This window comes from Gymnoscopelus braueri (assembly GCF_963280865.1).
Source record: "Gymnoscopelus braueri genome assembly, chromosome: 13".
NCBI lineage: Eukaryota > Metazoa > Chordata > Actinopteri > Myctophiformes > Myctophidae > Gymnoscopelus > Gymnoscopelus braueri.
The window spans coordinates 23872893-23898959 of NC_137615.1; the positions used below are offsets into that span (position 1 = coordinate 23872893).

The window sequence follows — 26067 nt, forward strand, 5'->3', positions numbered from 1 at the left end:
GATGCGTTGCAGAATGTCCTCCTCATTCAGCGGATCGGCCGTCTCCATTGTACATTCTCAACTCAAGGCTGCGGATGGTGCACGGAACGGCCTCGCTTTGGTCCCCACCAGATCACTCGAGGCCTCCTCCGGATTGACCTCAACTGGAGGGTCCGGGGGTGGTGAAGTCACGCCAGGGAACTTTTTCACTAGCTTGCGGAGGAACTTTGTATCCGTGTCTCTGCAGACCGAACAGAAGTCCGCCCCCTCGAGCAGTCCCTGCTTCGCGTGAGTGGGGCCCAGACAAATCACACACTGGGTGTGCTTGTCGGTGCCCGGCATCTCACCGTCTCTCTCACAGTGCTTCCGCGAGGGGTGGCGGCGTTGGATCGGGTCCTATGCCTGGTCCCGGACGCCATCCTCTTAACTCGGCCTCTGGTGCTTTGACTAAGGCGTGGGTGGGAAGTGAGGTCGGCTCTGGGCCTTGACTCAAGTTTCCCGTCGAGCTAGCTTTGGTAGCTAGCAGGCCGCAACCCGTGGAGTCACGATTAGCCTCGGGCTAACTGAGCAACAGTGTAAGCTAGCCTAACAGCTATTGCACGTTAGTCACTCGCTAGCTTTCCGTGCTAACGAGTGCTACTAGGCTAAGCTGGAGTTAGCAAGCTAACTTGTTAGCGATCGAAGCTAACCCGTAATAAACGGGAATATTATGGAAGAACCGTGTGTTTTAGCACTTGCGGTAGAAAGTCAGAATCACCTGGATTTGTTAGTGTCTCGCGGTCACAGAAGACGAACCTGTTGAAACTTAATTCAGCTAGCAAACCTTCTGCAAAACTGAGGAAACGCTCTGCTTTCAGACGAGAAGAGGGAATGAAGTGATGGTTAAGATCCGCCCCCCCTGACTATATAGGACGGAGGTCGGGACCTCCGGTCAGGAGGGCTAATCAGAATCCAGTCAATGGATATTGTCTGGAAGTTTATCAAGAAATGCTTCTGTGTTCACGCCAGGGGGCGCTCTCCATAGCAAGACCTAGAGCGGAGTACTGAATATAGAACATAAAGTCATTACACCGGTCAAAGTGCAGGCCTGCATACCAAGATTATTACATTTGTCTGTTTAAATTGAGCTGTTAGACAGTGATCACAATCTTAAAATTGGTAACATTTCCCTTTCAGTGACCAACAAAAAGGAAGCATCTCCTTCCTGTTTATCGACCAATCGCGGCTCTAGATCCTCAGGTAACCATGAGAGCCTGGCATGGACTGCGAGCGGCGTTCGCCGTGGGCTCTGCGTTCATGATTCTGCTGATTGTGTGTTGGTACCAGGAGGGCGTGGGGTTCAACCCCTTTACCCTCTACCCCCTCCAGGATCCTAAGCGTGACTCGGTGCCCGACCCGTTCGGCTCCTCCCACCCTCTCCTCCGGGCCACGCCGGTCGAGGAAGAGGAGGAAGAGAAGAGCCAGGAGGAGAGGCAGAGTAGGATCTTTGACGTGTGCACGGCGATGGGGGAGGAGTCAGTGAACTTCCCTGGAAAGTCTCGGACATTTAGGCAGATCCCCAACCAAGAAATCGACCACCTCATAGTAGATGACACCCACAAGATTATCTACTGCAACGTTCCCAAGGTACCACTGGGGTGTGTGTGTGTGTGTGTGTGTGTGTGTGTGTGTGTGTGTGTGTGTGTGTGTGTGTGTGTGTGTGTGTGTGTGTGTGTGTGTGTGTGTGTGTGTGTGTGTGTGTGTGTGTGTGTGTGTACACACGCGTGCGTACACACGCGTGCGTGCATGCATGCTTGTGTTCTCATGGTTGTGTCTCATCTCCTCTTCCAGATAGCAAGTACCAACTGGAAGAGAGTTATGGTGGTGTTGGCTGGCTCTCTGGTCTCCCCCTTGTCGGGAAGACCCTACACTGACCCGGAATCAATACCTCATTTAGTGGCACACGAACCCACTCTCCTCCACACCTTCGCCAAGTATGACACACACACACCTTCGCCAACTATTACACACACACACACACACACACACACACACACACACACACACACACACACACACACACACACACACACACACACACACACACACACACAATGATGAACACAAACCATATGAAATTCAGTAAAATCCACAGGAGTCATCAATCTTTTCCCCCAATTTGACTTTTCCGTGTCACATAGTCCACATTCAGGGATTTTGTCTACAAAAGTGGACATGCACACATGCACAGAGGTCATGTTTGGCTGACATTCTTTGGAAAAATTACAGCCAATTGGGTAACACTTGCTCATAAGTTACCCGTAATTAACGCTTAATTTATGATGACTTAATACAGTAATTAAGCGTTAATTAATTATTAATTAAGCATTAATTTATCATGAATTCCTTGTAATTCATCATAAATTAATATCATTAGTTAATCATTAGTTAAGCAAAGTTACTTAATACATGAATTAATGATGAATAACAAGGAATTCATGATGATTTCCTGCTTAATTAACGTTTAAATAATGTCTTAAGTAATCATAATTTCGGGTACCTTATGAGCAAGTGTTACCGCAAATGGATATCCTGTGGTAAACATAAGATGTTTATAGCCTTAGCCTACAACAGTTGTCATCACATTTGTAATGCATGCCATGCAACTCTTTTATCATCAAATAAAAATCTTGTCATCTCACTCCTGAACATGAATGAATGGGCGGACGGACGGGGTGCCTGGTCCTTGTGAGTGCGAGAGCCCGGGTTCCAATACCATCCCTGTCTTGTCTTGCACGTCTCTCTCTCTCTCGCCTGTCCATCTTCCCATTTGGCCATCACTGCCCGTGTGTGCCTCCTTATGTCTTTTATCTGTACATTGTAAAATCCTCAGTGTTAACCACTTTCAACCTGGCGTCAAGTACTTTAATTTTGGCACGCCTTTTAAAAAATATTTAAACATTTCAAAATGTACAGAAATAATGAAATAACAGATCTACAAGCTCACAATGTCGACTAAATCAACTGTAGATTTAGTTGACTATAATCTTATAATATTTAGTTGACTAAAACTAGACAAAAACTAAAACATTTCAGGTGACTAAAATATAAATAAATTGAATTTTATTCAAAAGACTATTGACTAAAACTAAATCAAAATGTGCTGTCAAAATCAACACTGGCTCCCACAGTGTCAGTTTGCCTGCCACTAGTCCCTGGTTCCTGACACAGAGCCCTGCCAGCCTCATCCTTCTCTCTCTGACTTTGTCTGCGACCCGTAGTAGGTCCCCGTAGCGTTAGAGGTGGTCCGTCCATCTGACACATGGTGCCATTCATAGCATTCTTGTGTGCAAGCATTGACCAGTGGCACACCCATGGCTCTGTGCACACCTAAATCTGCTTACTAGCCTGCCATGTTTTTACCCTTTTATAGTTTTTAACCTGAACTTGAAAACAAACTGCAAAATAAGCCTAGGGTTTCCTGACCCATTTGTTTACATCTGTGTAATTAACTGTGTAGGATGGCTCTGCAATGGTGTAAAATGCTAAGACTGTGAAAGCTACATAAGTCATTTGTGTAATACAGTGTGCATATGAAAGATGTGACTGAACTGCACACAGTGTTACAATAAGCTGTGTTTTAACTAAGTTTTGGTGTGTGTATGTTGCGTCTGTGATTTACCAGATTGGGGAATGGTAATCAGTCTCGCAACTTGATGGAGCTGAAGCTGCAGCATTACACCAAGTTCCTGTTTGTACGAGACCCCTTCATAAGACTCATCTCTGTCTTCAGGAGCAAGTTTGAAAGGTAGGTGTGCGTGCGTGCGTGCGTGCGTGCGTGCGTGCGTGCGTGCGTGCGTGCGTGCGTGCGTGCGTGCGTGCGTGCGTGCATGCGTGCGTGTGCTTGTGTGCGCGTGCGTGCGTGCGGGCGTGCTTGCGTGCATGCGCACGCATGCGTGCTGTTTAACCACTTAAACCCTATAGTAGCTATATACTTTGTTGACTGGGATCCCCACAGAATGTGAATAAGGACACTCAGGGTCCTATTTTGCGTCTTAAATCCACGTCTTAGATGATAATTAGGTCATAGCGCCACCATCTTATGTCAACACATTCTCACTCCCAACTAGTCACTTATTGAAGGTCTGTCAGTGCTTATGTGCAATCCCTATTATGCAAGGTGCGCTGAGCGCAAACACTTAAGTAATAAGACTTGCCATCATATTTTACGCATGGGGGAGTGTTCATATGTCAATTAAGGGCACAATGCGGTACCCGCTGTTATGCACCTTGACTTAAAAAGACTCACCGCATACCGCTAAGACGTGGTCAGACCACGCCAATGGATGTACAGTATAGGCAGCCAAAGATAACTCACATTTAAATAAACCAGAACTCGGTCAATTCTAAACTAGCCTGAGGCTACGAGCTCAATCCATGGTCTTGAAGGGCGGACCCAAACACAGCCGCCCGGATTTGTGCGTGGCTTCCTATTGCTTCACCAATCTATGTCCCCGCCTCCCCTCCCCTCCCCCCCTCGGCCTGTGCACGGAGCACGCTGACGTCACCAAATTTAGAGCGACGCCCCTCTGCACTCTGATTGGTTAGGAGATAACAAGGTCCAAGACCATCGTTCCTGCATGGCTCCCCCAGGCTTTTTTTCTTTTGTAACAAAAAAAAAAGCCTGGGTTTCCGAGGCTAATTCTAAACTGATTGCTATAATGAAAAATTATTTATAATCTGTGAAGGGTCTGTTTTCGGTCATGATTGTATTGTATTGTCTCTCCATCAAACAATATCAAGCGAAAAGGAAACATCGGGCATGGTACAGCCAGGGACAGGTTTTACGCACAGTATTGACAGATTGAAACTCACCGTTTCAATCTATTCATCTGACTCCTGTTACACTTAGGTGGCATCTCAAAGGTTTATTCCCTTCATGAATCCAATGAAATAAAGGTCTTTACAGCTTTTTAGGATGAGCGTTCCGGTTTCGTGCACACACACGCATGCACACGCGCACACACGCACGCATCGGTTTACAACTCGGACGGCGCTGATTCGACTAGCAGACCATCGGCCTGCTAGTCGATGCCGGTCCGTGCCGGTCGGCGTGGGCACTCGCGCCTGGCGGAGCTCGGGCATGCCTCCTCGGCCTCAAGCTCTGCTGAGTCGGCGCAACTCCGTCATGGACAATAACTATTATCACGTGTGCGTGTGAACGCGTGGTCAGCGTTCCCCTAGCGTAGCTTCCTGGTTGCTATGTGGGGGGGAACAACAAAAGCCAGGTCCGCCTCGCATCAAAGCCCCGACTCGCGCCTCCTCCTCCTCCTAGTCCTCCTCCCGCCACCTCGCATTAAAGCCCCGCCTCGCACCTCCTCAGCCTCCTCCTCCTCCTCGCGAGGAGGAGCGCCTTGTGTAAAAAACCTGTCTCGAAAAGCCCCGCCTCGCGCCTAAAAACGAGCATACCTTTCCAATGTCCCAACGAATGCCAATTTCCCTGTGACATATATATGACTACTATTATGGTGATATAATCCTATAGGCTACATAATATATTGGAAATGACAAAAATAAATATAATAGCAGTTCCGTGTATGGGTTCTCATAACCCAGCAACACTAGGCAAATTACGACATTGCTTGCAGATCAGATATTTTGGGCAGCAGTAGCTTGTCTCTTTGGTCCTTTCAATGTGAGCGTTGCGCTCACCACGAATCTACAGCTCTATTAGCCTGGGTTATTAAAAGTGACTGAGCGTGAGTTTGGGCGCGCGTGAGTTTGGGCGCGCGTGAGTTTGGGCGAGCGTGAGTTTGGGCGTGCGCGCGCGCGTGTGTGTGTGTGTGTGTTGGGGGGGTTGGCTTTGTAGAGATGAAGAAAAGTGATGAAGTTTCCATTAACTGAACTGAATAGCCATGGATAATAAAATTGTGTGTGTGTGTGTGTGTGTGTGTGTGTGTGTGTGTGTGTGTGTGTGTGTGTGTGTGTGTGTGTGTGTGTGTGTGTGTGTGTGTGTGTGTGTGTGTCTGTTTGTTTGTTTGTTTGGAAGGCCCAATCAGTTCTTTTACCAGAATTATGGCTCTGTCATCCTGCGTCGGTATGCTAATTTGTCTGGAAGCTTGCCAGCGGGGGCTGCTGAAGCGTTAGCAGCTGGAATCATCCCAACCTTCCAGCAGTTCGTCAAATACTTGCTGGACCCACAGACTGAGAAGGAGAATCCCTTCGATGAACACTGGCGGCAGGTACAGCAGAGCTGTCATACATACACTCACGGTTCCACAGATCAATATTGTGAAAATAGGCGAACTACAAGCTCTCACTATGCAAAGCAACACACTTTTATGGAAGTTTAAGGGTTGTTATTGAAATAAATAGAATGGAATGGAATTGGGGGAGGGGTGGAGGGTTCCTGGAGGCTTTGGGGTGGAGGTCGTTAGCGTAATCAGCACGGCGCTCGTGGATGGTATTAGGCATTGTCAGCACGGCACACGTGGACTGTTACCCCCCTGCAGGAACCTGTGAAAGGAGAAAGATAGAAAGAGAGAGAAAGGGAGAGAGAGCGAGAGAGATGAGAATAAAGAAAGAAAGTAGTAGGAGCTTTGGAGGAGAAGGGGTGGTGGAGGGATACGAAAAGCATAGAGGCTTCTGGGTAGAATGGGCACAGTAGGCTATAAATAGTGCCAGGGAGATTGGTCAGTGGGTGGAGTAAAGGTGTGTTTCTCCGCCTCCTGAACATCTGTTGTTCCAACACCGTGTGTGTGTGTGTGTGTGTGTGTGTGTGTGTGTGTGTGTGTGTGTGTGTGTGTGTGTGTGTGTGTGTGTGTGTGTGTGTGTGTGTGTGTGTGTGTGTGTGTGTGTGTGTGTGTGTGTGTGTGTGTGTGTGTGTGTGTGTGTGTGTTTTGCAGGTGCACCGTCTGTGCCATCCATGCCAGATCCAGTATGATTTCATTGGCAGGTTGGAAACCTTAGAGACCGACTCTGAACAGCTGTTGAAACTCCTGGGTCTCGATCACCTGATCCACTTCCCTTCCGGCCACCAACGGAACCGCACAGACAACAGCTGGTTAAGTGATTGGTTTACGCAGATCCCCGTGGCGATGAGAAAAGAACTGTACAAGTTGTACGAGCCGGACTTTGAATTGTTCGGATATCCAAAGCCTGACAGTGTGCTAGACCGGTAGCCCTTCTCACAGTTCCAAAGATGGTCTGTTGGATCCAATACCTCATCTAGCTTCATGGCAGTAAAGTCTTTGATAAACTGTAAGACAGTTCAGGTCGTTCAGAATGCGGTAACATTTAGTTTGTGCAATATTTACTTCAACACTTCATTTTAACATTGACATCTAAATACTGCTACTTGTTTGATGCACCGTCTCTCACCTATACCGGCTTGTTGTCGATCCCAGTGTGTTCAGGCAAAACGACTTCCCAGGCATTCGACCTCTGATTTAAAGTTCTGAAATGGCTTGAAGATCCTAGGGGGTGGGTTGTGTAATGTGAAGTGAAAATTATTCACGGTTTTGTTCAAATTGGATTCATTTAGTTAGTGTGTAGTTATTTTGTGTATTTGTGCTTTTACTGTTATTGTGAGGTTGAATTACCACCGCCTGTGATTGCATGTTATGACCGCTCATTTAAGTCATAACAAGAAAGGGGAAGACTACTAGTAAATCAGTATGAGAGGTATGTCTTTGTCTCATGGGGCCATCACCTGTACTCACCTGGCAGGTACTGTATAAAAAGGGCACAGGGAGTAGCTTTCGCACTCATATGCAGTGCCAGCTTAACGGAAGGGCTTTAGGTGCTGAAGCACAGGGCACCAACCTTGGGGGGGGGGGGGGGTCACCAAACGGCATGGAGAAAGTGAAAGAAGACAGAACTATCGCCAAAAAGCGTATTTTTTTTCCCACGCTGCACCCTGCCATGAAGGCCTGGATGTCAAACAATTTCCTCCAGCTAAATGAAGCAAGGACTGACGTGCTTATTGTTGCCCTTGACAGCATTGTTCCTAAGGTGGTTGATGTTATTGGTTCCCTCAGAGACAAAGTGCGCCCCAACCTCAGAAACCTTGGTGTTAAAGGGCAAGACCACTTTGGTAGAGGTCTGGGTTATGTAGTTACCTCGCCATGATGTAACTCCAAAGGTGGACAAGAAATAAAAAATAATTGCTCCATTGATTAGAAATTGATCATTCAAAATATGCTCCCCATTGACTTACATTGTACAATAAAACAGCTCTCAAAGTCGCTCTTTTAGCATGTTAACGAATGTAAACAAAGTTGATTCAGACAATATAGAACATCATCAAACCCAGTACTGTTTGTTTTTTTGATACAAATTTTAACTTACTGTTGATTTTGCCATTTTTATTAGAAAGAAAACCCGGACTGGATCGGCGGATCCGGATCCGGATCTTCAAATAGTAAAATCATCAGGAAGTTGACATTTTTATAAAAAAAAATAAACAGTACTGGGTTTGGTGATGTTCTATATTGTCTGAATTAGCTTCGTTTGTGTTCGTTTACGGGCTAAAAGAGTAACTTTGAGAGCTGTTTCAGTGTACAATGTAAGTCAATGAGGAGCATATTTTGAATTATCAATTTCTAATTACTGGAGCAATTATTTTTCATTTCTTGTCCACCTTTGGAGTTACATCATGGCAAGGAAACTACACAACCCAAACCTCTACCAAAGTGGTCTTGCCCTTTAACTTCGATCAGTCCATGCATCTTGACACTGACAGCAAATCAGTTACCCGGACATGTTTCTTCCACCTTAGGAACATTGCGAAACTCAGGTCAGTTGTCTCCCTCCCAGAACTTGAGATGATTATCCATGCAATTGTCTCCTCACGACCAGGTCCAGCAGAAGGTGCCACATCACCCCAGTCCTGGCCTCTTTACACTGGATTCCTGTGAATTTTAGGGTCCATTTCAAGGTCCTGGTGCTCACCTACAGAGCTTTGCATGGTCAGGCCCCGAAATACCTAACAGACCTGGTCCCACGTTATGTGCCAGGGAGGGCCCTTAGGTCTGCTGAACAGGGTCTGTTAACAGTTCCCAACACAAATTTAATTACAAAAGGTGACAGATCAGCCTTTCAGGCTGTAGCTCCCAAGCTTTGGAATGCTCTTCCACATGTCTTGAGAACTGCAGCCTCTGTGGACATTTTTAAGAACAACCTTAAAACGCTATTATTTGAACAAGCTTTTGCAGATGTTACATGATTGTATTTCCACGTTTGTGTTATTTGCTGTACTGCTTGAGATGAATTGTACAGGCTTTTTTACTGTTCTACCTATTCTAATACCTTGTTTTGTTTTTAATCTCTACGTATGTGAAGCACTTTGTGAGTCCTCTATGTGAGAAGTGCTATATAAATAAAATGTACTTACTTACTTACTTCTTTTGGGCTTCTTTTCATAGACCTGGTTGCTTATTTCTCTCGCAAAATCTGGCAACACTTGTATGACAAATTAATGTGGCTGTTTAAAAAAAAAATATATTGAGTTTTTATCTTAGTTTTTCTTCATCCTTGAAGTGTGTATTTTAAGATTCTGCCAGGTAACAGGGTGAAATAATGTCCAGTGGGGTTAATTTTTAACCCTTTATTACACATATCCTGAACCCAAACCTGAAAATGGAAGAAATAGAAAAGACCACAACTTTTGAAGGACACAACCAGAGACAAATAAAACCCAAGGAATTAATTAAAGTGGTTATTAAGATTCAAGCACATCTTGACTCTATTAGGCTACAGGACAAAAATAGCACCAAAAAAACTGAGCCGAAATGATCGCATATATATTTCCGTTTTTACTAAATACTTTCTCAACTGCATTTTCTTAATCCTTGAAGTGTGTTTTTAAGATTCTGCCATGTACCAGACTGAAATAATGTCCCACTGGTTCATTTTTTAACACTTATCCTACCCAAACCCAAAAAGGAAACAGCAAATATTTGGAAGTATACAACATACTAATTAACACAATTTCCATACAATTTGGACTCAAGGAATTCATTAAAATTGGTATTATTAAGATTCAAGCATATCTTGACACTATTTTTGGGCAAAAAGTTAAAGAAACTGAGCCAAGAATGATTACAACTATATTTGTCTTTTTACTAAATACTTGTGTGCGTCAGTTTAAGAGCAGCCTAGGATTAAAGGGCAAGACCACTTTGGTAGAGTTTTGGGTTGTGTAGTTACCATGCCATGATGTACAGTAACTCCAAATCGGGACAAGAAATAAAAAAATTATTGCTCCATTGATTAGAAATTGATTTTAATGTAAACGAACGTAAACAAAGTTGATTCAGACAATATAGAGCATCACCAAACCCAGTACTGTTTTTTTTTTTAAATGTTAACTTCCTGTTGATTTAGCTATTTTTATTAGGAAGAAAACCCAGACTGGATCCGCGGATCCGGATCCTGAACTGGTTTTGGTGATGTTCTATATTGTCTGAATCAGCTTTGTTTGTGTTAGTTTATGTGCTAAAAGAGTGACTTTGAGAGCTGTTTCATTGTACAATGTAAGTCAATGAGGAGGAGCAATTATAGTTGATTTCTTGTCCACCTTTGGAGTTACATCATATGCTGTATACACAACCCAAACCTCTACTAAAGTGGTCTTTCCCTTTAAAACTTGCCTTCCATTTGGGGAACAACAGCACCATCATCTTCCATAGTCTCTAATATCGTCATAGCCAGTGCAGTGCACGTTTGATTATCTCATTAACAAATGACATGACCTGCCTGGTGGAACATGTTCAACTAGAGAGGAGCACAAGTCTCCGCCAGGTCAGGTAGGTTATTATGGCCTCCTGGTGGCGCTATAATAGGCCAATGTGAAAAGGGTGCCATTTATTCCTAGGCTGTGCACGGCAATCGGACACTGCATGCATGATTTGAGGCATTTTGTTCTAAAAATTTGTTTTGCTAATTTTGACCTGCTGGTGGCGCTATAACATGCCAATGTTAAAAGGTTCCTCAACGTAGTGCAAATGTGCATTCAAAGTTTCACCACAATCGGACGCTGCGTTCATGATTTGCGGCATTTTGTTCAAAACGGGCCACTCCTGCAAACATTACATGTCAATGTTAGCCAATCAGGATGGAATATGAAAAATCAAACAGATCCGTCTTGATCACATGACTATAGAGATCATGTGTACCTATTTGCGTGAAATTTGGATCAAATCTGAAGGCTTAATATCAAAAAATGTGTTTTACATAAGTCTGCCTCCTGATGGCGCTATAAAAGGCAAATGTGAAAAATGCAGGGCAAAGGTTTTTCCTTGGCCTCTAGAGAGTGTGCATACAAAGTTTTACACTGATCGGTGTAGTTATAGGTAAAAACACGAATCGGCCTGTTACAGCGCCACCATGAGGCTGATTTGAACATTTTCAAATTGCATTTCTTCCTCGGCCTAATGGGAATGTGTGAGCAAAATTTCACGGAAATTGCATGCTGTGTTCATGATTTGAGGCATTTTGTTTGAAACGGAGTACTCCTGCAAACTTTGAAAGCCAATTTTTGCCAATCAGGATGGAATATGAAAAATCTGAAATTAGCCGTTTCTTTTAATGACTATAGAGATACTGTGTACCGATTTGGGGGATTTTTGGCCAATATCTGTAGGAGTACTGTCCAAAAATGTGTTTTGCAAAAAGCGGCCTCCTGGTGGCGCTATAACAGGCCCATGTGAAAAATTTGGGGCAGAGGTTCTGCTCTGGCATCCAGGGAGTGTGTGTGCACAGTTTCTCTGCGATCAAGCCAACGGTGCCAGAGATTAGCTGTACACAAAATGACAGAATGACGGACAGACGGACACACGGACGGACGGACAGGGGCGAAAACATACTCTCGCCAGGCCGAAAAACATACTCTCGCCATGCCTTTCGGCCTGGCGGAGACAATGAGCACCAAGTAGAGAGAGATAACGTCAGCGATCTCATTCCATATAACCAGGGACATGATTCCAATTTGTAATGGAAAAAGAAGGCTTCAGAAAGGTAATAAAAACATTTGATCTGAGATACAATATAAATATTGAGTCCATATCGCCAAACACAAGGAGTAAGGTATTTGGTGTGAATCATTCGTTTTAATGCCTGTCTTATTAACAAGCCAGTGCCTATGTATTTTAGTAAAACGTTAAACGTATAACCTAGTATTTCATTAGTGGTTAAAACTTGAATGGCGTACTTTCTGCGACAGTGTTGCTGTCCCTGGTGCTTAAGGGCGCATATAGATCTATAGAATGTGATTATATGGTACATGTTTGTGTCAAAAGAGCACATTGTGCTCCAATTGGTTTCTGAAATGTGCCTCCATACGGCAAAGGCTGCTTCTGTGTGTTTGTTTATATTCTTACAAACAAGCACACAAAAACAAAAGTGACTTGGGCTAAATGAATAAGAAATGAAGACACAAACAGTGAAGATGAAAAGTGAGACGGTCTGCGGATGACAGCGAGCGTCGGGACTGTGGGACAGATAGAGTGGGACAGAGATTAGGAGTGGATTCACACAAAGGGCAACTCATCTATCAAAGGCTGAATGAGTTGAATTTTAGAGGGGACTCATCCGGGGCGATTCCTTCGCACATACACGTTGATGCTTGCCAAGCTCATGTTTTGTTATTTCCTTTGATGATGAGACATTTAAGGCAGGGATTCCTAAAACTGTGGCCCTCCATTGCGAAATAGCTTTAAAAAAAAGAAAATATCTGATCTACTAAATGAAAATAGCTCATCTACAAGCTCACAACACATCACATCGCAACACGTAGTGGGCTTACAGATCTGCCATTTTAGCTATGTTTTACAATATTCACATGCCCACAAAAGGGATGCGAGGTTGAAACTCCTTCAACTGGCAAAATAATCTTATGAATTGAAATTAAATACAATTATATATTTTAGAAGATTGACAAAATTATATATTGTTTTTGGCACCCTGTGGCAGCCCCCATTTCGTACACTTGTGATTTAAGGGTTTAAGCAAGGTTGGGGGAACATAGACACCCTCAACCTCCCCTAATTTGGGAGGGCTTGCTTTGAAACTTGAAGGAAATTTGGCTGGCAGATGAATGACCACCACCTCCCCGGCTGTGGACGGTGGTTATGCCATGCTCTCATGTGGCACCAGGCAGGACTAGTGGTATCCAGTCTTTAGCAGCTCACACCCCCCTGCTGTGACACAATTAGCAGTCATTAGCAGCTCTGGGGAGCGAGGGTGTGAGTATGGTTTTTTTGGGGGGTGGTTAGACTCGCCGACAGCATGGCGAGAGGTTACAGTGCTAATCAGGTGTGGCTTTCATTGCCTCCCCTGACTCATCCATGCCCCATAGCACACAGTCACGCACGCATGCAATGCCGCACGCACACATCTCTATTTTGTGAGTGTGTGCAATCTGAGCAAGTGATGACACCTACACTCAATATAGGTTCCCCCAGACCACAAAGAAACCGGAGACACAAACTGCCTGTCATGCAAAGATTGAAGCTATGAGATGGAGTACTTAACACAGTGCACAAATCCCAGAGGATCAATAGTTAGCCAGAGTTATTACTGACTGTATTGCATTTATATTGAGGCCGCAGCTCAAGTGCCACCCAAACAGGACCACATGAAATTGATGTCAAAGGTGACGCTGTCTTAAAGGAACATAAAAGATCATAATGGAAACCAAACAAAGACAGGGACGGTTCCCATTGATCATTGACTGTCTAAACTTAAACACGATGAAAACAGCCGTTTACATTACTGCACAGACTGTGGCTTGAGCAGCTATGCAGAGAAGCAGCACGCCTGCAAAATGACAGGACAGGAAAAGTCACAGAAAAGACACACATTTTTTTTCCTAGGGAAGAGACTGACAGCTTGTCCTCTGCGCAGCCCGTTCACGGCACTCGCGGTGGCAGGACACGTCTGTCTTATGTCACCCGCTGTGATTTGTGCACTGTGATCACAGAGGAAGCCACATTTACAGCCACTACATTGTCCGCGCTAAACGGAATGTGGGGGTTGTGGAGAGTTTGTATGCATATGTTTGTGTATGTGTTGTGTACACGTGCACAGGCGTATGTGACTATCTATGAAACTAACACATTAATTTACTGTATCATTTCAGGCTGGGACAGCCTGCTGCCACCCTCGCGCTCTGGCTGGCCCGCCTGCCGTAATAAACAACTTGTGTCGGAGAATTGAATTTAAACCAGGGCCATGCAGCATATTTCTGTATACATGAGAGGAGGGGCGGGAGAGAAACACATCAATAAAGACGACACCGTTTAAGAGGCAGACAACCTTTACAAAAGAGCGCCGGGTTTAATGGGCTGGCCGCGCGGCTCATAAACCACAACCGCATCCGACCGCAGCGGCAAGAGAGGCAGTGAGACAGATTTAAACATGCAGCCAACAGACTGCTGCAGAGAACCGGTACTGCAGCAGAAAACAACACAGCTTCTTTAACATTCATTCAATCCAACTCTGTCATTCACAACTGCAACATAACACAGCGTTCTATATACAGAGCTAGCAAGGGCGCACAATGCTTCAGTATCAGCCTGGTTGAGGAAAATCAAGGTGTGTGTGTGCGTGTGCGTGCGCGTGCGCGCGTGTGTGTGCGCGTGTGTCTGTGTGTGTGTCTGTGTGTGTGGGGCCTGGGGTGTGTAGCTACAGTATCAACCACAGCAGTAATGATTCCCACAATGCCGCAGTGATAGGAAATACACCGCAGGGCAGACATGGTACTGTCATGACTGACTTCAACTTGACAGTTTTATTGCATTTTTTTGTTTTGTTTTTGGGGGTATTTTGTGTTGGTCAATGCAGCAACCTGTATGTAACCTGCGAGGCGGTAAGCTAGTGTAAAAGAATATCAGAAATAATTGTTTTGTTATCTGCAGGCTCTTCTCAAACTCAAAGTGAAATGACACTCCTGACTTTCTTTCGAGCTCATTTATACTTCGTCAAGCGAGTCTTGTCACTCAACGAAAATAACAGATTTTCAACAGAAGCTAACGTGCTGCTTTTTCTTCAAGCGACATGGCCGTTTGAAGAAGTATAACGCCTAACTTATGCTCTGCCGTACGACGGGGTTGTGTGCTGAAAATAGATCTACAAGCTCAGAATGTGTTGCATCCGAGACGTGTTCTGAGATTGTACATCTGCTATTTTCAGTCCGTGACGCCATGGCGACGAAGTATAAATCAGGTTTAAATTAGCCTTCAGGTAGGTGGGTGGGGAGGACAGAACAGTGCATTAATCCTTTTCCAAATAAGGAAGAATGTGTGTGGGTTGTGAGCAGCTCCAGTTGTCATATCGCCACTGACACTCACATGACAGGTAACTGCAATGGAAATGAATGTGTAGTAGGCCTTCCCTGCAAGGGACAAGGATCCTTTATTAAAATTTTAACAACTTTATGATTTATAAAAACACATTGTCAGGTGAGAGACAATATCAATGAGCCCATTCCCTTTATTGTTACATATACAATGTTACCACCATAAATGACAATATATTTTTTTAACATGAGTCATCCACTTCCATTCATCCAAGGTTAACTGATTATATAACTGGAACGTTTGTTTTTCATCACTGCCGTTTTTCCTTATCTATACTGTATATCGAGCATTCGACACAAATCCAGTCTCTCAAAAGGAATCTTACAAGTGTGTAGGCACTGTTTAAATTGTGATAATTTAATGCTAGCAGGTGAAAGACAGACAACCCACAGGGATCTACACACAAGTATATCACATCATTTGGATGTAAATTTATGCTGATTGATGCACAACCAGACATTGACCTCCACTCACCAGACACAGGAGTGGTAAATATCAAAATTTATTTTTTCTTTTCTTTTTTTTTTACAATCCTCTACATTGCCTCCTGCTTTAAAGACACTGGATGTATTTTTTCCCCACTCCGTCTCTAATTAACATGCAAATTTAGGGATTCAGATTTGCGTACTGGATTGAATTAATCTCTGAAACCTCTTCTGCACGAACCATAATCACAAATTACAGACAGACATCCGGCAGCAGGCTAAAGCCTGGAGTGCTGTCAGAGGGGTCTCTCTCCTCTAGGGAGGCATCCCAATCAACACAATTGGTCAGAGAGAGACAGAGACATATACTGCGGTTGCATAGTAATTTGGCATATCCGCTTTCAGTTCCGAGGGGATATTAATTTTCCTTTTCTGTTTTCCTTATCTCTCGCTTCTGTTGGCGCCTTTGTGGAGCAGCTCAGCCTGTGTCATGAACAGTTTCCTGACATGCTAATCAGTGTGTAATTTGTTCAAAGTAAAAAAGGGGAGAATGTTGAGATAAAAATGTTGCCCCCCCACCCACCAACAAAAGATGTACCGTTCACTAGGGGCTGATGCATGTCAAATATGTACAGTTCACTAGGGGCTGATGCATGTAAAAAGATGTACAGTTCACTAGGGGCTGATGCATGTAAAAAGATGTACAGTTCACTAGGGGCTGATGCATTTAAAAAGATGTACAGTTCACAAGGGCTGATGCATGTAAAAGATGTACAGTTCACTAGGGGCTGATACTTGTAAAAAAAAAGATGTACAGTTCACTAGGGGCTGATGATTGTTAAAGATGTACAGTTCACTAGGGGCTGATGCTTGTAAAAGTGTGATAATTACAGGGACCCATCACAGTTCAGCCTCTCTCATACAGTGTCACTACCAGTTGATGATGATGATGCAAAGAGTCTAAGGGAGTAACATTATTGTGTTTCAGCTCTTAAACATTGAAGCAACAATAAAAACAGTAAGCTAGCTACTTGCAAAGTGTAATTATGAAATCTACCAGTTACTCTACATTAAATGAAGCTTCACTACACTGAAGCTACCCCGCAGAGAACTGCAACGTGGCAAAAGTAGTTCACTAACATTCAAGCTACTTTTCCCCCCCGAACATTGAACCAACTTCATTCAAAGTCAATGCTATCAGTGATAAATAAATCTGTGTGACGGCCCTGCCTACATGACAATCGGCCAGTCAAACGGATAGAGTGGCAAAAAATGCTCAGTGCAATTGTTTATTAAACAACAATACCAATTTGGCAAAAAAACATGTGCTCCACATAACAAAATGCAAGTGTTGAGTGTGTGTGTGTGTGTGTGTGTGTGTGTGTGTGTGTGTGTGTGTGTGTGTGTGTGTGTGTGTGTGTGCGTGCGTGCGTGCGTGCGTGCGTGCGTGCGTGCGTGCGTGCGTGCGTGCGTGCGTGCGTGCGTGCGTGCGTGCGTGCGTGCGTGCGTGCGTGCGTGCGTGTGTGTGTGTTTGTATGTGTGTCAGCATAGACATAATTAGTGTGGTTGCCCTAACAGGGCAACCGTCAGGGCAACCAGACTATAGTACTCTATAAACTTTATTTCTTTCTTTATTATAGATAAACTTTATTTGTCTTCGCTACTCCTCCTTCGCTACTCTTCCCAATTTCGTGCTATATGTCAAAATGACCGGCTTCATCGGGAATCGTGTGCTTGTACTTTGCTAAGACATTGGTTACATAATTTTATTGATATTGATTTATTAGTGCATTAAATGTCCCCATCCACTTTAATGGGAAAATGAAAAAAGTATTTTTTTCTTAGAAACCGTAAGTGCTAGATTTACAAGACTTGGAGGGGAGGTTCATAATTTAGTGCGAAATTATTGAAAAAATAATTACACCAGTCGGCCTAATGGTGGCGCTATAACAGCCCACTTTACGTTTTGGCCTATAACTCTTGAACCGTAGGTTCCTTTTCCCTGGATTCCTTGGGTCATAACGCATCTTCCTATATAGGCCACGCCCATTTGCGTCTGGATAGATTTTCCATTTAGAATTTTCTTAAAAACACACTTTTTGCTCTTTTTCCTACAGATCTTGTCCAAATCTCACAAGAATCGATAAACATGATCTCTGGACCCATGCGATAAACATCTCCAAACGGAATTTTGATAGTCCATACCGTTCTTCCAAAGTTAGCGGAAGGGGCCTGTTTTACAACAAAGATCACAAACGAAACCTCCGGTCAATCCCAAATTTGAATCACATGTGAGGTGGTTTACTCAACGAATCTCCAAAAGCATTTCCACCTTGATCCATAGGAGGCGCCACAAATGTACAAAATGTAACCGTTTCATGCAAAAACATGATTTTTGGGGGGATAAGTTCTCTCAAAAAGAAAAGCAAGTGATCTCAGGAGTGACATGATGTCTGTATCGGCCTGTATCTTTAGTGGGGGGGGCCTATATCCTCAAATCAAAACGGCACGTGTCACGAACGCGGGATCCGATTGGCTCCGAATTCGAAACGCACGTCGCGCGGCCTCCGACGGTATTCCTCCAAGCATATTCCTCGAGTCCCGGCGGCCGCGACCCGCGACCGGCGTCGGCGCAACCACACTTTGCAATTTCCCAGAATTGCGACGCGTCTAGTTGTTTATTGTTAGACATAATAGGCATAGAAAGTGAAGCTCACCAGTTGGAATGAGCAGCAGCAGTCAGTACAGTTCTTTGTGTATAGATATTTATGTGCTAGGTGCAGCAAGCCAGTGCACACAGAAGCCCTGTTCACTTGCATTGAAGTGAACTATACCCATGTGCGAACTAACACTGCGAGTCAATGGTAGATTTTTGCCCAGCATTCAGTTTAGGCACAGTAGAACGTTTTTTATTTTATGGTAGATTATACATTTCACTCACCAGTCATTAACTATATCATATTTACCTTGTTTCCGCTGCGTTCGCAATAAACTTTGTCTTCGCTACTCCTCCTTCGCTACTTTTCCCAATTTCGTGCTATATGTCAAAATGACCGGCTTCATCGGGAATCGTGTGCTTGTACTTTGCTAAGACATTGGTTACATAATTTTATTGATATTGATTTATTAGTGCATTAAATGTCCCCATCCACTTTAATGGGAAAATGAAAAAACTCCCATTCAAGTATTTTTTTCTTAGAAACCGTAAGTGCTAGATTTACAAGACTTGGAGGGGAGGTTCATAATTTAGTGCGAAATTATTTAAAAAATAATTACACCAGTCGGCCTAATGGTGGCACTATAACAGCCCACTTTACGTTTTGGCCTATAACTCTTGAACCGTAGGTTCCTTTTCCCTGGATTCCTTGGGTCATAACGCATCTTCCTATATAGGCCACGCCCATTTGTGTCTGGATAGATTTTCCATTTAGAATTTTCTTAAAACACACTTTTTGCTCTTTTTCCTACAGATTTTGTCCAAATCTCACAAGAATCAGTACACATGATCTCTGGACCCATGCGATAAACATCTCCAAACGGAATTTTGATAGTCCATACCGTTCTTCCAAAGTTAGCGGAAGGGGCCTGTTTTACAACAAAGATCACAAACGAAACCTCCGGTCAATCCCAAATTTGAATCACATGTGAGGTGGTTTACTCAACGAATCTCCAAAAGCATTTCCACCTTGATCCATAGGAGGCGCCACAAATGTACAAAATGTAACCGTTTCATGCAAAAACATGATTTTTGGGGGGATAAGTTCTCTCAAAAAGAAAAGCAAGTGATCTCAGGAGTGACATGATGTCTGTATCGGCCTGTATCTTTAGTGGGGGGGGCCTATATCCTCAAATCAAAACGGCACGTGTCACGAACGCGGGATCCGATTGGCTCCGAATTCGAAACGCACGTCGCGCGGCCTCCGACGGTATTCCTCCAAGCATATTCCTCGAGTCCCGGTGGCCGCGACCCGCGACCGGCGTCGGCGCAACCACACTTTGCAATTTCCCAGAATTGCGACGCGTCTAGTTGTTTATTGTTAGACATAATAGGCATAGAAAGTGAAGCTCACCAGTTGGAATGAGCAGCAGCAGTCAGTACAGTTCTTTGTGTATAGATATTTATGTGCTAGGTGCAGCAAGCCAGTGCACACAGAAGCCCTGTTCACTTGCATTGAAGTGAACTATACCCATGTGCGAACTAACACTGCGAGTCAATGGTAGATTTTTGCCCACACAGCATTCAGTTTAGGCACAGTAGAACGTTTTTTATTTTATGGTAGATTATACATTTCACTCACCAGTCATTAACTATATCATATTTACCTTGTTGTTTTGATCATTTAAAATACATATAGAATATATTTTAAAGTAATATTTATTCAAGGAAGATCTAGGTTTAGGAGCGCCCTCTATTGAAAATAGCCAATAAAATCCCTCTTGCAGTCAGGACTAGACTCACTCCCAATTTTCCGTTGCAGTCTGAAGATTCACCTCTTCAGAATCCACCTCACCCCCTAGACCTCTCTCTTTGTATCGTTTCTTGTTACCTTTTTTGATAGACATGTTTCTTGTTAACATATTTTAGTTATCTTGATTAGTTTTTTCTTGACCACAAATGTTAAGAATATTATTTAGATAGCATGTTATCTTGACAGATGCTAGGTTTGATGTTTACCTGGTACCCTAGTTTCTTTGAGGCATGACACTGCTCTGTGCTACTTATGTGTCAATTTATGTGACTAGAGTTCATGCTTATTCTGCTTACTCTGCTCTTACATTTGTAAGTCGCTCTGGATGAAAGCAACTGTAAATGGCTAAATTGTAACTGTTATTTCTAAAGCATCTATAAAAGCATTAGTAAAATGGATTAGTAAAATGAGCATCGGGCTGAGCTCAATGGACTATCGATATATTCATCACCACTACTGCCAAAGTTAAAGGTGGTGTTTCTTTCAGTAACAGAGGTCTCCCCATCTCTCCAGCTCTTTAGTAAACAGATAATACATTTTCAGGTTGGGTTATCAATTGTATCTCATACAGGATACAGGTGAGGTCAGGATAAACAAGTGAAATTGGAAGTGATGACAAAGAAAGGAGCAGAATTTCTTTTGAACTGGAACACTATAAAATTGGAGCTGATAAATGGGTACTCTCTCCTGATTGGATGAAATTGGCAACCCACCTGAAAATGCATTTTGCGTTTATTAAAGAGCTGGAGAGATGAGGAGAACTAACACTCGATAGCTATGATCACTATCAGAAAATAGAGCTTTAACTTGTTTAACAAAAAAATATTTTTGTTTTGACCTAAAAAACGTACACTACCTTAAAGACTCAAAAGGTGTGAGAGAGGCTCCCTGCGAATAGCATCAGTTGCTACATTTGTTCTAAATGAGGTGACACAAAGGATAATGTAACAAGGTTTGGGATGGGGATGGGGATTGGGATGACGAAGAACGACAGACAATGGGCGTAGCGGCATTATTTCAACTCCCCTCTGATGGCACTCTAATTTAATGAGGCACGCTGTGAGCGTTCAGTCGAATCTCTCACTTTGTCTGAAGCAAGGTCAACCTGCGAAAAACAAAGTGAACGACAAACTGAGAAAACAGCTACAAGGCCATGGGATGGCTGTCACATTACAAACCACTAACTGGCCAAACGAGAATGGCCAGGTGGTCAGGTAGGTGGAGATATTTAACAATAGGAGCCTTCATCCTCTTGATAATTTAATTCTAATTGTAATTGCAAACAATATTTACTGTGCAGAGAGCGAGAGTATTAATAGCAAGAGGACTGGACACAGCCAGTGTATTAAACGGTGTTGTTCACCTTCCCTGATGTGCTGAATGCCTGACATTGTGTACAGCGCTACTGCATCATAGTCATGTCAGCGGCAACAATCGCCCCCCAAACACAGAGAGACAGCTCCAGCCTCTCAGCACTGCCATGTCCTTCCTCTTCTCCATCTGTCTGCCAGCACCCTGACACGCACGCTATTCCAGGCTAGCGGTCGCCTGGCAACATGGCTAAGCCTCTGAACATATTTCCCAGTCCGAATAAGATACACACTTTCAGCTACTGTATTATTTCATTAAGAGGGAGCACGAGGGGCCTGTGTTTTTGTGTCTCCCGTCTCCAGCCACCTGCTTTTATTGGATCCTCTGTGTCCGCCCCCGGAGTGAGCGTTAGCCGGGGGAATATTAAAAAAGATGCAGGCCCTCGTTGAATGGGATATTATAACGTAATTAGCAAGAGTTCCGGGCTGGCACGCCACAAGAAAACAGATGGCCTGCTAATTCTATTAGTGGGGGCAAAAATGACCATGTAGCTTTTAGCGCTGGCAGAGTGCTGTGACCTTCAAGCCCCAGGAAGTGGCCCGGTGCTCAGACCCCGACACTGTTACAAGCCACTCGTACTGACCCATCCACTTTTTCTTTACTTACACTTCCAGAACTGACAGGGACAGTAGAAAAACACTGTTCAAGGTTCATGAGACCTGGTGAAACGGTACTGTGCCATTTTGCTCAACAAAGGAACATGAAAACCACAATGGTGTTTTGGGAATAAATACTGCATATTAATATATGGCTTAGATGGCTCTATACACTATCAAACTCTCTAGGCTGCAGCAGTCAGGGCAGCCATCGCTTTAACCTTCCCATTTTGCCCAAAGAGTCTTAAAAGATAGTGTAGCTGTGAAACGTTACTGTACACAATGCAATATTCAAGATATCACATTCTAAGATATTAAAGCTATCAGTTTTTATGTATGGTTATTTGCTGTGGAAGGCTACATTCATATTTAGTATGTAGTTTTGGCCAGGATTTTGGTGTATAAGCAGTTTGCAGTGAAAACACGACTGTAGACGAGCAGAAGGCTAAGCGTGGGCAGTTAATTTAACTCCCAGAGTTACATTAACTCCCAAGATTTCAGGGTGTGCACCTCTGACCCAGCGCAGGATGAAATGCACGACGAGCAGTCCCGTACTGTAGTAGCAGCACGCCCCCCCTGCTCTGCCCCGAATACAGAGAGGAGCCCCACATTCCCCACACAGCCTTTCACGTTTCATTTGAACCTCGGCCATAACTCCCCTCCTCCTCCCAGCGCTCAATATGCTTCCCTTCATCCTTCATTTCTCAGAAGATCCCATTTACTTTCTCTATATATTTCACTGACATATTCTGCAGTCTTTCCTTCACCCCCTCTCCCCCCACCCCATCTCTTGCTGTCCTCCTCGCTCTAAAGCAATCACTCCCTCTTCCCTTTCCCTCTTTATTTACATGACACCAGGGTTCTCTCAGAGGCAGGTGCGGGTGGCAAAACGCAGGCTTTTACAAAATGGTTGAGGTAATATCTTCCCCCTGCTTTTCATCACTACCCATAGAGCTTCATAGCAGAACAAACAGGCCTCACGTAATCGCATTGTCCCTCTGTAAATATTGTGGGCCCAGTCTCATCTTTATTTTATTACCAGCCCTATCACTAAAGACCCCCAGAGTGGACCAATATCATTTACGCTTCAGGGCCAGCCCACATCGGCCATACTGTATATCATACAACCCCATTGCCCTGCACCAAACCAGTGGTGGACAGTAACAAAGTACATTTACTGTACTTGAGTAAAAAAAAATGTATATCTATACTTTACTTGAGTATTTGTATTTTTGGATACTTTCACTCCACTACATCTCAAAGACAAATGTGTCCTTTTGACTCCACAACATTTCTAGGAAGAGAAAAAAGTACATTATGAATTAATAACTTAAGCCTTATTTCAAATACAGTGAAAATAGCCCTTGTAGATTATAGCTATTTTCAGGGAAATCTTAGACTTTTGGGGGGAAATGTCAAAATGTCTATACAGCAATGCATTGATATAAAAAAAAGAAAATGTTCTTTGTATTTTGTACTTTTGAATACTTTTTAAAAGCATGTACTTTTGAATACAGAACAACTTTCAGTTGTAGTTGAGTAATATTGGACCAGGAGTATACTTTGACTTTTACTTGAAGTACTGGGGTTGAGTACTTTGTCCACCACTGCACAAAACACAGTATCTGATGAGGAGAGGATACAACGACATGCATGGATAACGCTGTTCCAGAAACAATTCAGACGGACGGACCCCCCCCCCCCACACACACCCATTATATTCCGTACACTGACAACACAGTTGACCTCAGACACCCGCAATAGAGAAACATTTAAATTGAGTACAAGAAGTAGTAAGGCAATGCATCACGGATGGCAACATATTCACAAAGAGTAAACGAGGATGTTATTGAGTGATCTTGAATGGAAAGCTAACCAGCCTCGTGTGTGTGGTGGGCGTTGGGCTTGTTGCCACTGGCATCTTGTCATCTGGATTAATGTCCTTCATATCGCTCACACACCAAGTGTCAAGCTTCAGCCAAGTTGGCTGTCAGATCCTCGTCATAATGCCACAACAAATGATCAACCCCTAATAAGCCACAGTCCACTGGTGTGGCAACATGGTCGACGCGCGCACACACACACACACACACACACACACACACACACACACACACACACACACACACACACACACACACACACACACACACACACACACACACACACACACACACACACACACACACACACACACACACACACACACACACACACACACACACACACACACACACACACACACAAAATTGGAGCAAGTGAATCTGTACACACAGCAATGCACAGACGCTCACACCCACATGACCACACACACACACGATTTCTACTTTTCACACTCTGAAACTTCCTTGGAGGCTGAACAGATGTTGGTCCAGCAGAGATCTGAGCCTCATCTCTTCCACAGCAGGAAAGAAAGGAGGAGCGGATAGACAGAACAAAGCAGAGGATCCCCATCAGACTGCACGTCTGCTGTCCCGAATAGACTGCCAAACCCCTCACACACAGCTGCCTAATGCACCACAACCACTGCCATGAACACGCACACACGCACACGCACACACACACACACACACACACACGAATGTGTGTACGGTAGCTATACTGAGAGTTGCATTCAAAGTCCCTCCATGCCTCATTATGTTGCTTCCTACAATACATCCCTCCAAGCCTCATTATGATCAACTAAAAGCTATTGTTGTCTCTCCTTTAAGTGTCACTGTTACTTATGTACATCTTAACTAGTGATCTTCATTCAGGAAAATAATCAATGCATCAACCATTCTGGGGCCACCTGTGCTATATGCTCTAATAATAGAGGGCAGTTTAAATGCACTAAATGGCAATAGTTAAAGTTTTAAATACAGTATTGCAAAAATGTGTATATTTGTCAACACAGCAGACCTCAGGGCTGTGCCCACTCATCGCACGCACGCACAGAATCAGAATCAGAATCAGTTTTATTGTCACATCACAGGTTTACAAGGTAAAAAAGTGGGTGAAATTCTTTTTTGTACATCGTTCCCATCGCAACGTTAGTTTCCATAGAAAGAAGAGGGGGGGGGAGAAGAAGAGGGTGGGGGGCAGGTGGGAAGGAGATCAAAACACACACACACACACACACACACACACACACACACACACACACACACACACACACACACACACACACACACACACACACACACACACACACACACACACACACGCTTTTATGCTGTTCACCTTGTAGGCTCTGTCTGCTCACAGCATTCAAGTATCAGTTGCTTCAATGATGGGCACATGTTGGTGTGTCCAAGGCTCGTGATGTCCAGTGCAATATTATATTGTGTTGCATCTTGCTTATATACAATACTTCTTATTAAGAAAAAAGACCTCGGGGACCTCTGATCTATGGGTCAGAGGTCGAATTGGCAAATGTGTTGTTTTTGTAAAAAAAACTAAAAACAGCGGAAGAAGAAGAATAAAACTAACAAAAACAAGAGGGTGCCTTCGCACTGACGTGCTTGGCCCCTAATTATTATTCATGATACAGAACTGTGGTGCTCTAGCAGTGCTACATGCTCGTTATCTTTTTCAAAGAGACCGTTGTCAGTTCACAGACTGGATTTAACACATTAATTAGCTGTAGAAGTGCTTGGTTCTAATATGGGATATAGGCTATATCTTTTCATCACTATCCCTTTAGACAAGGCCTGGAATCAAACCTGTGCCCTCCTGTACCCCAAGCGTCCTCTCTACTCATTCAGCTACAACATCCCTGTTTAAGTTTGCTGAAAAGCACAACGTTTTGCCTTCGTCATGCACCATGCCCCTGTTTCAGTAGGACATACATAAAAAATTATCAGACTGGATTTAACACATTAATTAGCTGTAGAAGTGCTTGGTTCTA

General features: G+C 43.8%; 1 protein-coding gene across 1 annotated transcript; it reads left to right on the forward strand.

Annotated features, from left to right (window-relative positions):
• Positions 1–1224: 1224 nt before the first annotated feature.
• Positions 1225–7139, forward strand: LOC308099471 (carbohydrate sulfotransferase 12-like; the record flags this gene model as incomplete). Its single annotated transcript, XM_080448216.1, has 5 exons — positions 1225–1605; positions 1810–1952; positions 3644–3766; positions 6008–6200; positions 6864–7139. The coding sequence occupies 5 exons, from the start codon at positions 1225–1227 to the stop codon at positions 7137–7139; spliced, it is 1116 nt and encodes a 371-aa protein (XP_080304342.1).
• Between the last annotated feature and the right edge of the window lie 18928 nt (positions 7140–26067).